This window comes from Oryzias latipes, chromosome 11 (assembly GCF_002234675.1).
Source record: "Oryzias latipes chromosome 11, ASM223467v1".
In the NCBI taxonomy this organism is placed as follows: Eukaryota; Metazoa; Chordata; class Actinopteri; order Beloniformes; family Adrianichthyidae; genus Oryzias; species Oryzias latipes.
The window spans coordinates 26647599-26663507 of record NC_019869.2 but is presented as its reverse complement, the minus strand read 5'-3'; the positions used below and the strand labels follow the sequence as shown (position 1 = coordinate 26663507).

General features: G+C 46.8%; 2 protein-coding genes across 2 annotated transcripts; one reads left to right on the top strand and one right to left on the bottom strand.

Moving 5' to 3' along the window:
- Positions 1-7123: 7123 nt before the first annotated feature.
- On the top strand, positions 7124-11558 carry LOC101172913 (probable histone deacetylase 1-B). Its single transcript, XM_004074417.4, has 12 exons — positions 7124-7254; positions 8611-8723; positions 8986-9103; positions 9181-9255; positions 9429-9567; positions 9867-10008; positions 10098-10190; positions 10261-10369; positions 10447-10827; positions 10920-11075; positions 11141-11186; positions 11258-11558. Exons 1-12 carry the CDS (start codon positions 7206-7208, stop codon positions 11283-11285), a joined length of 1449 nt encoding a protein of 482 aa, XP_004074465.1. The 5' UTR covers positions 7124-7205; the 3' UTR covers positions 11286-11558.
- Positions 11559-11654: 96 nt separating this feature from the next.
- eif3i (eukaryotic translation initiation factor 3 subunit I) lies at positions 11655-15727 on the bottom strand. The gene is made up of 11 exons (XM_004074419.4): positions 15587-15727; positions 14840-14932; positions 14682-14769; positions 14536-14601; positions 14304-14453; positions 14031-14158; positions 13846-13956; positions 13682-13771; positions 13538-13611; positions 11872-11964; positions 11655-11803 (listed from the first exon to the last, which is right to left on the bottom strand). Exons 1-11 carry the CDS (start codon positions 15587-15589, stop codon positions 11722-11724), a joined length of 978 nt encoding a protein of 325 aa, XP_004074467.1. The 5' UTR covers positions 15590-15727; the 3' UTR covers positions 11655-11721.
- Between the last annotated feature and the right edge of the window lie 182 nt (positions 15728-15909).

The following is a 15909-nucleotide window of genomic DNA, read 5'->3' as shown; positions in this document are numbered from 1 at the left end:
TTTGTTTGTCAATGCTTCTTTCCTCATGCACAGCATGTGTCCATCATCATTCATTCCACATACTGATAGTTTCTACCAATAAAGACCTGAGGGTCAAGCTGACGCACCAGGAGCTGCCGTTGCACCGTGATTATGGACTTCAACAGGAGTGACTGACAGGTGAAGTGTATGAACCCAAGCACGACTGAATAAGCACCAGAAAGAGTCCCTGAACTACGGCATGGACTGACTAAATTCCAGCATAAGTGACTGAATTGCAACAGGAGAGACTGAATTGCAGCAAAAGTGACTAAACTGCAGCAGGGGTGACTGAATTACGACAGAAATGACTGAAGTGCAACAAAGGCGATTGAACTGTAACAGGAGTGACTGAACTGTAAAAGGAATGACTGTGTTGCAGGATGACTGAACTGAAACAGGAGTGTCTGAGGTGTTGCAGGAGTGACTGAATTGCAACAGGACTGACTGAAGTGCAACAAGGGCGATTGAACTGTGACAGGAGTGACTGAATTGAAACAAGAGTGACTGAACTGTAACGGTAATGACTGGGTTGTAACAGGAGTGACTGAATTGCAACAGGACTGATTGAAGTGCATCAAGGACGATTGAACTGTAACAGGAGTGACTGAACTGTAACAGGACTGAGTGAATTGCAACAGGAGTGACTGAACTGCAATGGGAGTGAATGGGTTGTTCCAGGAGTGACCAAATTGCAACAGGAGTGACTGAACTACAACGAGTGCGATTGAACTGTGACAGGAGTGACTGAACTGTAACGGTAATGACTGCGTTGTAACAGGAGTGACTGAATTGCAACAGGACTGACTGAAGTGCAACAAGGACGATTGAACTGTAACAGGAGTGACTGAACTGTAACAGGACTGACTGAACTGTAACAGAAGTGACTGAACTGTAACAGGAACGGCTGGGTTGTTCCAGGAGTGACTGAACTGCAACAGGAGTGACTGAACTCCAATGGGAGTGACTGGGTTGTTTCAGGAGTGACTGAATTGTAACAGGAGTGACTGAACTGTAACAGGAGTGACTGAACTGCAACAGGACTGACTGAAGTGCAACAAGGGCGATTGAACTGTGACAGGAGTGACTGAATTGAAACAAGAGTGACTGAACTGTAACAGGAGTGACTGAACTGCAATGGGAGTGAATGGGTTGTTCCAGGAGTGACTGAATTGCAACAGGAGTGACTGAACTGCAACGAGTGCGATTGAACTGTGACAGGAGTGAATGAACTCTAACAGGAGTGACTGGGTTGTAACAGGAGTGACTGAATTGCAACAGGAGTGACTGAACTGTAACAGGAATGACTGGGTTGTAACAGGAGTGACTGAACTGTAACAGGAGTGACTGAACTGTAACAGAAGTGACTGAACTGCAACAGGAGTGATTGAATTGCAACAGGAGTGACTGAGGTGTTGCAGGAGTGACGGAACTGTAACAGGAGTGACTGAACTGTAACAAGAATGACTGGGTTGTAACAGGAGTGACTGAATTGCAACAGGACTGACTGAAGTGCAACAAGGGCGATTGAACTGTAACAGGAGTGACTGAACTGTAACAGGACTGACTGAACTGTAACAGGAGTGACTGAACTCCAATGGGAGTGACTGGGTTGTTGCAAGAGTGACTGAACTGTAACAGGAGTGACTGAACTGCAACAGGAGTGAGTAGGTTGTTGCAGGAGTGACTGAATTGCAACAGGACTGACTGAAGTGCAACAACAGTGACTGAACTGTAACAGGATGGACTGGGTTGTTGCAGGAGTGACTGAACTGCAACAGGAGTGACTGGGTTGTTGCATGAGTGACTGAACTGCAACAGGAGTGACTGAACTTCAACAGGACTGACTGAACTGCAACAAGTGCGATTGAACTGTAACAGGAGTGACTGAACTGTAACAAGAATGACTGGGTTGTAAAAGGAGTGACAGAATTGCAACAGGACTGACTGAAGTGCAACAAGGACGATTGAACTGTAACAGGAGTGACTGAACTGTAACAGGACTGACTGAACTGTAACAGAAGTGACTGAACTGTAACAGGAACGGCTGGGTTGTTCCAGGAGTGACTGAACTGCAACAGGAGTGACTGAACTCCAATGGGAGTGACTGGGTTGTTTCAGGAGTGACTGAATTGTAACAGGAGTGACTGAACTGTAACAGGAGTGACTGAGCTGCAACAGGACTGACTGAAGTGCAACAAGGGCGATTGAACTGTGACAGGAGTGACTGAATTGAAACAAGAGTGACTGAACTGTAACAGGAGTGACTGAACTGTAACAGTAATGACTGGGTTGTAACAGGAGTGACTGAATTGCAACAGGACTGATTGAAGTGCATCAAGGACGATTGAACTGTAACAGGAGTGACTGAACTGTAACAGGACTGAGTGAATTGCAACAGGAGTGACTGAACTGCAATGGGAGTGAATGGGTTGTTCCAGGAGTGACTGAATTGCAACAGGAGTAACTGAACTGCAACGAGTGCGATTGAACTGTGACAGGAGTGAATGAACTCTAACAGGAGTGACTGGGTTGTAACAGGAGTGACTGAATTGCAACAGGAGTGACTGAACTGTAACAGGAATGACTGGGTTGTAACAGGAGTGACTGAACTGTAACAGGAGTGACTGAACTGTAACAGGAGTGACTGAACTGCAACAGGAGTGATTGAATTGCAACAGGAGTGACTGAGGTGTTGCAGGAGTGACGGAACTGTAACAGGAGTGACTGAACTGTAACAGGAGTGACTGAACTGTAACAAGAATGACTGGGTTGTAACAGGAGTGACTGAATTGCAACAAGACTGACTGAAGTGCAACAAGGGCGATTGAACTGTAACAGGAGTGACTGAATTGAAGCAGGAGTAACTGAGCTGTAAAAAGAGTAACTTCACTGCAACAGGAGTGACTGAACTGTAACAGGAGTGACTGAAGTCCAATGGGAGTGACTGGGTTGTTGCAAGAGTGACTGAACTGTAACAGGAGTTACTGAACTGCAACAGGAGTGAGTAGGTTGTTGCAGGAGTGACTGAATTGCAACAGGACTGACTGAAGTGCAACAACAGTGACTGAACTGTAACAGGATGGACTGGGTTGTTGCAGGAGTGACTGAACTGCAACAGGAGTGACTGGGTTGTTGCAGGAGTGACGGAACTGCAACAGGAGTGACTGAACTTCAACAGGACTGACTGAACTGCAACAAGTGCGATTGAACTGTAACAGGAGTGACTGAACTGTAACAAGAATGACTGGGTTGTAAAAGGAGTGACAGAATTGCAACAGGACTGACTGAAGTGCAACAAGGGCGATTGAACTGTAACATGAGTGACTGAACTGTAACAGGAGTGACTGAGGTGTTGCAGGAGTGACTGAACTGTAACAGGAGTGACTGAACTGCAACAGGAGTGAGTGAATTGCAACAGGAGTGACTGAGGTGTTTCAAGAGTGACTGAGTTGTTGCAGGAGTGACGGAACTGCAACAGGAGTGAGTAAGTTGTTGCAGGAGTGACTCGGGTGTTGCAGGAGTGACTGAAGTGCAACAAGGGTGATTGAATTGCAACAGGAGTGACTGAAGTGTAACAGGAGTGACTGAGTTGTTGCAGGAGTGACGGAACTGCAACAGGAGTGAGTAAGTTGTTGCAGGAGTGACTGAACTTCAACAGGACTGACTGAACTGCAACAAGTGCGATTGAACTGTAACAGGAGTGACTGAACTGCAACAGGAGGGACTGGGTTGTTGCAGGAGTGACTGAAGTGCAACAGGAGTGACTGAACTGCAACAAGGGCGATTGAACTGTAACAGGAGTGACTGAACTGCATTAGGAGTGACTGAAGTGCAACAGGAGTGAGTGAGTTGTTGCAGGAGTGACTCAGGTGTTGCAGGAGTGACTGAAGTGCAACAAGGGTGATTGAATTGCAACAGGAGTGACTGAAGTGTAACAGGAGTGACTGATCTGTAACAGGAGTGAGTGAGTTGTTGCAGGAGTGAGTGAACTTATGTGGATGAGCTTCAGCCTCTTCTTCGTCCCACTTTGTGTGTTGAAGCTGCTTTCCTGGTTTCTGTCCACATTTAGAGGTTTAACTCAAAAACACATGGGGTGTTGCTGCCACCCACTGGCCTAAAGCTGCAGTGTCACCATCTTCTCTGAAACCAGCAGTAGTCTCCACCAGTTGCACGTAAATACATTAGTTTCTGGAAATATTTCCCTTTTTGATCCTGAACTCAGAAACATGAGCTGTTTTTTATTTTTCTCTGTACCTCATGACTTTTCTATATTAATGTTTTACATTTTTTTGTGGCTTTCATGGCTTCTACCTCGTAGGTTTCTGGAAATGAACACAAGCCATGAAAGGTAAGATGTCTGACAATTACGGACAAAGAAAAAACACTGTGGCTTCATACACAAAACACAACACAATGGTCAATATTTTAAGCAAGCAAAGGCTTGATGTTAGACTGCATATAAGTATTGAGGAAATACAGGTATTCTATGGATCTACTCTATGGTTACATTAAACTGCATACACTATTGACCTGACTTTGCTAAACATTTCAGCTGAAATAGGATCTTTGATATGATAAATTGTAAATAAAAAGTTAAAGAAATCCCGACCACACTGGACTCACAAAGATGTGAGGAATTGAGCTTTCACACACACACCCACACACACACACACACACACGCACGCACACACACACACAGTACATTCCTGCTGTTTGCATCACCTGTGTTTTGTTGGAATCGTACGATATACAGACCCGTTCCAGAAATTTTAAATCATGGAAAAGTTTCCTAATTAAGATAAAACTTTCATAGAATATAGATTCAGTCCCCACAGTTTAATTTATTTCAAGTATTTATTTGTTTATTTTTTCATGAATTTGGGTTCCAAATCATAAAACTCACAAAAACAGGATTTCAGAAATTTGGAATATTGTGAAGAAATGACTATTTACTTCTCAGTTTTTGCAAAAAGATTAAGACAGAGATTATGATCAAATAAACCAAAACAAAGTATTTTTTAATGTCTATCTTCAATCCTTCAGTAGTCTGGACGGAGCCCAGGTCCTGCTGGAAGATGAAATCTGCATTTCCATCCAGATCCTGAGCAGAAGTTACAGCCGCCGTTTCTTTTTTACTATACCACAGTCCGGGTGAATACTCGATTCTGATTGGCTGCTGGGTGTGCTTTTAAAAGTGACATACTACAGTGATATACCCCGCCTAAAAAAGTTGTTCCGGTCACATAGCATAAATCTTCTGTATCACTGCTTCTTTAACCCTTGTGCTATCCTAGGCACTCTAACATTGGGAGTTGGGTCATCTAGACCCACTAGACAGTGCTGTGAACCTTTTTTCTTCAATGATTTGTGATCTTCACTGGTGTCCATGGATTACATGAAATCTTTCCACCTTTATCCACCTTTGTCATGGTAGGGAGAACACGTCAATGGAAGGGGGGGGTCATCTAAGATAGAACAAGGGTTACAACAACCTTTTGCTTCATCATTTGGACAAAAACAACCAGTAAGAGGTGAACTTTCTGAACTGATGCTTTATTTAACACATCGGGACGATCAGCATATATATATCGCTTTATATTGCCGAATCTTGACTGCAGCGGTGGTGCGGCGCCTTGTGACGTTACCATGACACGCCGCCGCACCACGTGACGAAGAGTCCGCTTTCGGGGAAAAGGCAATTCAAATCGGGAAAAAAACAAGAATTAAGGACTAAAAACTGGTTACTATTTATTTCTTTTGTAGCAATTGCAATATGAAGTTGTGTGTGTGTCTGTACATCTACACAGCACAAGAGTGACCAGTCATCACACTGTGCTTTGTGCAAATTAATTTTGCACATTTCGCACAGGTCATGCTCGTCTTGACCTAGATCCTGTCTCGCAGCTCCTGTCTCCTGATCCTGACTCGCGCCCCCGGCTGTCCCCCCAACTCCATCTGGATGAAGCTCATCTGCTGGACTTTAAATATGTAGTTGTAGGGTTAGATAAATTAACTCTTCTCTAAGAGTTCTGGTAAATCGCCTGTCTGTCCTGGGGGAGGATCCCTCCTTCATGTGGGCTCCAATGAGGTTTCTTCGTTTTTTCCGGAATCTGTTTTTCTTTTAGGAGTTTTTCCTTACCGTGAAGGAGGGTCTAAGGGCGACCGTTCAGTTTAGTCTGCCTTAGTTCAATTTAGTATTTTCCTGTTGAATTCTATGTATTCATGATCCTTTTGATTCTATGTTTTACTTTTTCAATGACCGATATGAAGCCCATCGAAACGACTGTTGTTGTGGATTTGGGCTAGACAAATAAAATGGAATTGAATTGAATTAGATTAAATTGAATTGACATGGTCACGTGAGTCTCTGCCATCCTAGTGGGCCCCGGCTCTGTCTTTATCATGTTTTCTGCAGACAGGTTTGTCTGACGCATATTTGGGGATGAAGACCAATGTATTTCACCATTCTTTGATATGAATGTCTTGCTTGGAGGAACAGGAATAGCAATTCCCTCATCTGGTTCAAAACCAGAATCATTAGAATCAGAATTTAGCTCAAGATGGTCTTCTTCTGATCATGATCAGTGATGACTTCCAGAGCCTCCTGGACTGTCATCTTTCTGCTTCTGCTGCTCATTTTCTAAAGGTCTGTCTGTGTTATGTTGGAAGGACTCCCATGCAGAGAATCTTTTTTATGTTTTGCCCCTCCCTTGTTGAGTGTCCTCTGAATGTGGGTTGAGTTTTCCCGCGAGAACATAAATGGTTCCTGTCAAAAGTCATAACACCTATGCACATGTGGGTGTGTGTGTGTGTGTCTATGCATCATCTTTCATGAAACCTGACTGATTCTCATCTATTACTGTATGAACAACACTTTTCGGTACGAAGCTCATTGAGACAACTGTTGTTTCAGTCTCGTGGGTAATATTGTGGTCAGAATTTTACAGACATTATGAAGTAGACTAATAGGTCTCAAGTTACTTATGAGAAAGTTTCTTTGTTGGGTTTGGGGATCTGAATAAATCAAGGCTGTTCTGCACGAATGTCTCCGCCCTCTTAATTTGCATAGCTGTTTAGTTTGAACACCAGCACCTCCCGGTCGAGCGGTGACTGGCGCTGATTGGTCGACGAAAGCTCCTTGCTTAGAAAGAAGACAGAAGCCGGCGAGCTTGAACCGATGTAAAATGGCGCTGAGTCAAGGAACAAAGAAGAAAGTTTGCTACTACTACGATGGTAAATACGGGTTTAAATGATCATGCTGATCATGCGAATGTTTGCTAAAAGTAACGCAGTCATTTCCGGGAAAACGTCTTTGAGTTCCGTTTAGAAACAAAGCAGCTGAGCTAGCATGGCGGTGGGCTGGAGGAAGCTTAGCCGAATTAGCCGTTAACCGACGCCGCGCAGGCTGCGGCGGTCCCTCCGGTCCCCGTCTGACAGAACCCTTCACCCGGCGGCCGGTTCCGGTGGTAATGCGGGGGTTCGGGGCTAAAAAACACCGGTGTTCCAGCCGAACGAGAACTTCCGACAAGTCCCGAACGAGGAACCGACGGCATTTCCTGAGCGTCCCGCATCATCTTCAAAGCTTGTTCAGACGGAGAGAAACTGCGGGTTTCTCCCGCATCTGTCTGAGTGTGGCGCACGCGCTCAGCCGTCGGTCAGCGCGCGGAAGAACCGCGCTGTCCTAAGAAGTTCCCCTCAAATCATCTGGTTCCTGAAGCTCGACGTCGGATCTTTGGATTTTCACGCGTTTGTCCGGGATTTCTGTGGGTCTTTCAAAAATAATTGTGTTTGTAAGAGATCTGCAGACTCCTGAAAGATCCCTAATGTCATAATGCCTTCAGAGAAATCCTCAATAATCAAGTTGTCCTCATTATGTCAGTGTGAATGGCACTGGTTCCTCATGGAACTCTGGGTAATGTAGTTCCCTGGGTTTGTCTTAAACCTTCATCCTTGTGGGGTCATGAACCGACACTAAAACCTTGTCATCGTTTAGCTGCATGTTTATTGGAAAAGGGTCAACAATGTGGTGAAGACAAAGGACTATCGTGAAGACGAGGGACGCTCGTGAGGATGAAGACCTCATGAATTCAGTGGGAACGGTTGCTGGGTCGGTCATAGTCCTGCAGCAGAGTGAAGCTGCTTTGAAGGAGCTCTTGGTTGTGACTTTCTGAACGCTGCAGCCTCTCTGGTTTCTGTTTGTTCGCTCATGAGGACGTTATCCTACAATCATTCATGGATGTTCCAACTCATCTTGAAGTTTTATTCCAACACATTGCTGCTGCTCTACCAGACCTGCAAAGCGCAGTCAGTCTTGGATGTCAAACAACCTGCTGGAGTTTTGGTTGGGCGGTCAGAGGAGAATCTGATCTGGGACAGGAAACACAGAAATCTTCACATCGACTGATGCTGTAAAGGTTACAACCTTTTCATGTAGTTACCTGTCAATACTGAGGTCAATCTGCCTCTTTGTCTTGTGATGCATTCTGGGCCGTGGCAGAAAAACGGGTCATGTCAGGACCTAACGCTGGTTGTCTATATTGCTACGATGTAAATATCTTTAAAATAAAGTTACGATGTGTTCTCACACAGGCGATGTGGGAAACTATTACTACGGCCAAGGGCATCCCATGAAACCCCACAGGATCCGCATGACCCACAACCTTCTCCTCAACTATGGACTGTACAGGAAGATGGAGATCTATGTGAGTTTGATGCAGCTTCACCGCTTTCTGTGTACGTTGCATGTCAGATGGTAGAAGCTCAGCTGAAGTAACAACAAGGCCTGTTTTAGTCTTAAATCTCTTAAACTTTTCCTCATCAAAGTGAATTCTGGTCTGCTCAGAAGCCTGGACAAACAGGAGCCCAGACTGTTGCACGTCAAAGCCTGAATGCTGAGCGTTGTTCAGCAGAGCTGCACAGCCTGCTTTATGTGCGTGAAACCTCACCATCTGCACCTTTCTGCAGAGACCCCACAAAGCCAGTGCGGAGGAGATGACCAAGTACCACAGTGACGACTACATCAAGTTCCTGCGGTCCATCCGCCCGGACAACATGTCAGAGTACAGCAAGCAGATGCAGAGATGTGGGTCTCCTCCGGCGCTCAGCTGTAGTCCTCGCAGGCTTCATGTTCGGCTGTTTTCACATTCTCCTGTTCCTCAGTTAACGTTGGAGAGGACTGTCCCGTGTTTGATGGCCTGTTCGAGTTCTGTCAGCTCTCCACTGGAGGCTCTGTTGGTATGTTCATCTGTTCAGTCTTCAGCACAGCAAATCCAGACCTCTGTCAGAATGTTCTCACATGACGACTGTCAGGGAAGAACAGCTTTGCAGTTCTTACGGTTTTACACCAACAGAACTTTTGGAAAGTCCAACACAGACCTTTGATGCCGTTTGACCCTTTCTTCTTTGAGCTGGAGCGGTGAAGCTGAACAAGCAGCAGACAGACATCGCCATCAACTGGGCCGGCGGCCTCCACCACGCCAAGAAGTCTGAGGCGTCTGGATTCTGCTATGTCAACGACATCGTCCTGGCTATCCTGGAGCTGCTGAAGTAAGCTCAGCTCAGCAGCAGCTTCATGCTGCCTCACACATTTAGCAACGCCTCTTCAAGCTGCAGGCTCCATTCTCAGCTCGGTGCAGCAGTTTGGATTTGTCTGTCTACTGGTTCAAGTTCTGCTGAGGACCTTGATCTTTAGTCTGAAGTGATTAAAGATGGGGATTTCACTGGAGAAGATGTTCCCTTCTCGCCCTTTAAAGAACGTTTTAAACGTCTGTATCTGCTGCAAGTCCTGCTTTTGTTTCCCCGGTCCAGGGAACGTGGGTGTCACTGAAGGTGTGTTCTGTCCTCAGATATCATCAGAGGGTGCTGTACATAGACATTGACATCCACCATGGCGATGGGGTGGAGGAGGCCTTCTACACCACAGACCGGGTCATGACCGTCTCCTTCCACAAGTATGGGGAGTACTTCCCTGGCACCGGAGACCTGAGGGTAGCTGTTTCTGTGGAAATGATGAGGTTTTTGTTGGAACTTGACCGTGGGTCACATTGGACCATGATGTTTCACCTCAACGTGTGCAGGACATTGGAGCTGGGAAGGGGAAGTACTACGCGGTCAACTACCCTCTGAGAGACGGCATTGACGACGAGTCCTATGAAGCCATCTTCAAACCGGTATGTTGTCGTTCCAACCGGCTTCTACACGACCATCATCTCCAGTTCTTATCAGTCTTACTTGTCCTAGATCATGGCTAAAGTGATGGAGATGTACCAGCCCAGCGCGGTGGTCCTGCAGTGTGGAGCAGACTCTCTGTCTGGAGACAGGCTGGGCTGCTTTAATCTCACCATCAAAGGTTTGGACTCCTTCACGCTCTGCAGGCTCTGCTCTTCCCTCACTGCAAACCTCACCTGTTCCTGTTGGTTCCTCAAGGCCATGCCAAGTGTGTGGAGTACATAAAAGGCTTCAACCTCCCCCTGCTGATGCTGGGCGGAGGCGGCTACACCATCCGCAACGTGGCCCGCTGCTGGACCTTTGAAACCGCCGTGGCGCTGGACTCCTCCATCCCCAACGAGCTGCCCTACAACGATTACTTTGAATACTTCGGCCCTGATTTTAAGCTCCACATCAGCCCCTCCAACATGACCAACCAGAACACCACCGAGTACCTGGAGAAGATCAAGCAGCGGCTCTTTGAAAACCTGCGCATGCTGCCTCACGCGCCCGGAGTCCAGATGCAGGCGATCCCAGAGGATGCTCCCCACCCAGACAGCGGGGACGAGGACGAGGCGGACCCCGACAAACGCATCTCCAGTAGGAAGCTTTGTTGCCTCGGCCTTCAGGCTGCTTGATGTTCTGCGTCTTCTGGTGGACGACCTGTGACCTTGTAGCGGTTGTGTTATCAGTCCGAGCCCACGACAAGAGGATCGCCTGCGAGGAGGAGTTCTCCGAGTCTGAGGACGAGGCGGAGGGGCAGGGAGGAGGCCGGAGGAACGCGGCCAACCACAAGAAGTCCAAACGAGTGAAGAAGGAGGACGAGAAGGAAGGAGAGGAAATCAAAGGTGAGAGCATCTGAGAGGCGTCTGAATAGTTGTGACTTTACCAAATGCCGCTTTTTTGTCACCAGAAGTGAAAGAAGAAGAAAAGGAAGAGGAGAAAATGGACACATCAGGGTGAGAAACAGTCATGCTTTTACATGATGGGGGGGGGGTCTCAGAAATGTGAAAATGTTTCCATGTTTCAGACCAAAAGAAGAAGCAAAGACCACCTGAAGCTGGACGGCAGAAGACCCCGCCCCCCTCCGTTCTCTGAAGCCCTGATGTTTAAAAATCCTTTTTTGTATCTGATCAGCAGCTGGACTGAACTGTCCCCCTGTCTGAATACCCCCCCACACACACACTCAGAGTTCCTGAACCGTCCTGTAAGTTATTTTAAACCATGAGGACCCCCCCTCCCCCTGTACATGTATGAATGTGAACCTGCAGACGTTGGTGAGTGAATGTTTTTATATTTTCTATTGTTCTACATAAAGATTGAAGCCACTTTCTGAGCCTCAGTGTCTTTAAGGGTCCGCCCCACTTTGGGGGAGGGGTGGGGTTTTCTAACCCAGATCAGTGATGGAACAAAGGACACAGCAGTCACATGGTCTTCTGTCGCTCTTTATTCTGAACTGAAACGCTGTTGGAGGGGGGGAGGGCCTCCTGTGGGTCACGCCTCCAGTTCAAAGTCAAAGTACTGAGGGTCAAAGTAATGAATCCGGACGTAGCCGTCTTCTCCTCCACTGCTGTAGCTGCAGACAGACACGGGGGTCAGCTCAGACCCTTCAGAACACCCCCCCCCAAACCAGAGCCAGGTTACCTTTTGCCATCAGGATGGAAAGCTACGCAGTTGATTGGACCAAAGTGACCTTTGACCCTGCCAAACTCCTCTTCATAGGCTGCATGGAAGAACCTGGAAGAGGCAGAGATTTCAGCAAACATCACTCAGCTCTGGGGTTTCTCCTTATCATGGGGTCTCAAAATGCGGCCCGGGGGAAGACTTTTTGTGGCCCTCAATTCCCTAATTGATGGTTATTAAACCAGCTGTCGACTGCTAGGAAAAATATTTTGTGATTTCTGGCAACATCTGCAGGAAAAAATGGTAATCAGAGCTGGGTGTCAGCGGTACAGTGTATTCATTTCACCACAAGGGGGCAGACATGTTCTATGTCACTGCCTCTGTGAAAGGAAAGACCGTGAAGACGGCAGTAGAAATGGAATCAGAGCGGGATTCTGAGAGCCAGAGCAGGTTCCTTAAAGGAAAAACGTGTTGGCGAGGAGAAAAGGCGCTATCAAGCTAAGTGGACAGATGCTTACTTTGTCGTACCTCATTGGCTGGATAAAGTCATGTGCCGTATTTGCACGTATCTGCAATGCTCCAAGAATTCGATAAAATAGTCAATGTTATAAATCATAAACTATAACAAATTTACTGGCGAGGAGGACAACAATAATCTACATCAACTACGACGAGGATAAGCTGCAGACCAGATGTTTACAAAATGGCTACATCCAGTTAAGCTGTGACAAACTAGCTACATTGTGGCTTTGGAAATGGCCCAGCATAGCAAGCCCTTCAGGGACGGGGAGTTTGTAAAAGAATAAATGCTGAAAGTAGCTGTTTGTCCAGAGCAAAAGAGTCTGTCAAATGATACAAATACTAGACGAGTAGAAGATCTGGACAGCAACCTCCAACCTCAACTGGTAAAACATCTGGAGGGCCTGGTTACCGTAATTTCTGGATTATAAGCGGCTACTTTTGTCCCCGTGTCCAACGGCCACTAGGGGCGCTGGAGCATAAAGAGTAAGAGTGAGACGGGGGAATACAGTATGTGTGAGGAAGACGCAAGTTTAATGTAAATTCCTGTTTTGTGAATGAATAGCAGGAACAGACTCATCATGGAAAATGCAAGAAGAAATGCAGATGACACAGCTTTCAAGTTAAAAGCAGTGTGAAAAAATCCACCATCACCAACGGGTTTGGAAAAGCCGGTCTGCTGCGTGACGGAGAGGACAGAGCAAGAACAGGAGACAATTTACCTCAGAGTGACACTGATGACAATGAAGGAGAGAGAGAGTGGTGAAGAATATCTGACGCTATTCCAATCCCACACTGAGGAGGAAGACTTCCATGGTTTCAGTATTTACTGCTGCTCTCAGTGACTTTTACTGGTATGTTTTTTTTAACCAGCCCTGTTAGTGCTGTTACTACTATATTGTTGCCGCGTCACATGTACTGTTTGGAATAGAGCTGTGACGGTGTGGGACTTTTCATCACCGCAGTGATGAAGCAGCAGGAGTTGCGGTGTCGTGGTTTGGCCCTCCGCTACAAAAACTGTGAGAACCCCAGCTCTTGGATGTTGGGTTCTTCCAGGCTGAAAACGTTTCTCTCCGTTCTGATGGAGACCACGCTAATGTGGATCAACTCTTCCTGCTGAAGGTGCGTTTGTGGCTTCACGACTGACTGACGTTCGGCTCAGACTCACCTGGCCTCAAACTTGCCGATCCTGGTGGAGGTGGTGGTAACGTCCATGGCTTCCTGTCCTCCTCCCATCACAACCTGAGAGGAAATGTGCGTCACTGACCTGCATCCACCTGATCTCTTTCAAACTTGGAGGAGGGGTTCTTACGTGGTCTTTGATGGGGGAGATGGCAGCAGAGTTGACCGGCCTCTCTGTCCTGAAGGTTTTGATGTTTTCTAGAGAGGTGGAGTCAAACAGCTAAAAGAAACAAACATTCAGAGTTGATTTGAGATTCCTCAGAACAGTCACTTCAGCAGCGGAGCGGTCGTTACTTTGGCAGAGTTATCCTTGGAGGCGGTGATGACCATGGTCAGATCCACCGAGGACTGGATGTCATTGATCTGTTTGGTGTGCTCCTTGACCTTCTTCAGGGCCTCTCCAGACTGCTCACAGGGAAACGGCACATGAACCAGTTTCACTTCAGAAAGAATCCACACACAGGTCTGAAGGCTCTAACCTTAGCGCTGAACTGGCTGATCTCGCCGTTCTCATGGCCAGCGATGACAAATTCGCCCAGCGGCCCCCACACCGCGCTGGTTATCTTCGATTCGTTGCAGGGTACGGACAAGTACGGGTTGTTGTCCTCTGCAGACAGAATGCTTCAGTCATGATTCATTACTTTCCTAGCAGCTTTTCAGAAGCTGAACATCCAGCTTCACTGTGGAGGGGGATGAAGACGCAGCAAACTAACGGGGACGTCAAACTCCAGGCTCCTGCTAACTTCACATACCTATCTGCTGTGGGTCCCTCAGGTCAAAGAAGTTCAGGTAGCACTGGTAACCCATCTGCTTGTCAGTAGAGAACATGATGATGTTCCCGCTGAAGTCGAACCCACATGTCCTGACGGCAGAGCTGGTGTTGAGCAGCGCCAGCTGTTTACCTGTGAGCAGGAGACACGGTTCTGTTTGAATGTGAGCTCATAGAACTGGCTCACACCACAGACCCATTTGGATTTTACGGACCGGTCTCGCAGTCCCACAGCCGGCAGCTGTTGTCTGCTGATCCTGTTAGAACGTTCTTCGTGTCCCCTGAGAAGGCGTGTTAAGAAACTGCCCGCGGCCTCAGGAGTTAGCATGCACACCATTCATCCTCACAGGAGGAAGGATACAGTCGCAGTCCACGCACCATACCGCCCCCGTGTGTCCGTTGTACGTGCCGAGCCTCTCGCCGTTTACGGAGTACCACGCATTTGCAACCTGCAGGGACACAAGTCAGTGAGTCCGAAACACCTGGAGATGGGGGGGGTGGCGGGGGGTGAGGGCTCACCGTGTCTTTAGCTACAGAGAAGAGCAGGTCGCCCTCTCTGTTGTACTTGATTTGAGTGATGGACCTCTCGTGGCCCTGCAGCAGGATGGGTTTCTGCCAGGAAACGTCACAAAACCTTTAGTTTGAGCGTTAGACAGTCTGCACAGCAGCACCACAAAGGTTAACCTTCATATCTTTAGTAACCAATCAAAAACAATTGCCAGCTGATCAACCAGCCTGCAGGAAAACAGTCACATCCCTTTGTTTGTTTTCAGACCCATGAACATATTTAAGTCCTTCAGTCCCAGAATCTAACTATGACGTCATCAACAGGGAGATATAATGTGGTCTTCAGTAAAAACAAATCCAAGAAACCCTTATTTTTCTAATAAAAACTATTAATTGGTTCAGTTTCTGAGATTTTGGCTGAACTTGTATTGATATTTAATAGTTCATGACATTTGGTCTAATTATTGCAGTTTAGGGTAAATTGTTTGATTTATTGGTGCTTTTTGTAGTTTATAATCTTTTAGTTTTTTAAAATTGTACAAAATCATCAGTTACAGCGCGTAAACCTCCGATTTTGGCCTAAAATAAAAACATTCTAAAGAAATAAAAATGATTTCTATTCTTTCTCAGCCTCACCGACAGCATGAGTGCTGCTAGCAAGCACGACACCGGCTAACTGCGGAGCTAAGCTAACCAGAGGCCAAATACAAAGCAAACATGGCCGAAACACAACAAAGCTTCAGAAAAGCCACAACTGACCATTTCTGTCAGCCACACGGCCCCAGTAAGTCCGACAAGAGGTACTTAGCTTCAGACGAAAAGAGGAAAGGGGGACTCTCGTGTTTTCAGGCGCCCTGGAATTGCACCGGAAAAGGAATGCTTGTGTCACTAACCAAAGAACTTCCGGTAGACACGTCGCCCCCTGGCGGCGTTACCAATAATGACAACCAACACGACTATCTGGACGAGAAGAGCAGCACACCTTTATCATTCTCTGCGGGAGTGTCACGTGTAACATTTTCCATGGCTTTAATTTTTGATATATTTTTACTTTTTATCTTCTTTAAAAGGATTTTGAACAG

Excerpts from the sequence above, each read along its gene's own strand:
- LOC101172913 (XM_004074417.4), top strand. The coding sequence starts at position 7,206 with ATGGCGCTGAGTCAAGGAACAAAGAAGAAAGTTTGCTACTACTACGAT. Across the intron at positions 7,255-8,610 it reads AGTTTGCTACTACTACGATG|GCGATGTGGGAAACTATTAC; the intron begins GTAAATACGGGT and ends GTTCTCACACAG. Across the intron at positions 11,076-11,140 it reads GGAAGGAGAGGAAATCAAAG|AAGTGAAAGAAGAAGAAAAG; the intron begins GTGAGAGCATCT and ends TTTTGTCACCAG.
- eif3i (XM_004074419.4), bottom strand. Across the intron at positions 14,159-14,303 it reads GAGGGACCCACAGCAGATAG|AGGACAACAACCCGTACTTG; the intron begins GTATGTGAAGTT and ends TTCTGTCTGCAG. Across the intron at positions 11,804-11,871 it reads TTCCATCCTGATGGCAAAAG|CTACAGCAGTGGAGGAGAAG; the intron begins GTAACCTGGCTC and ends GTCTGTCTGCAG.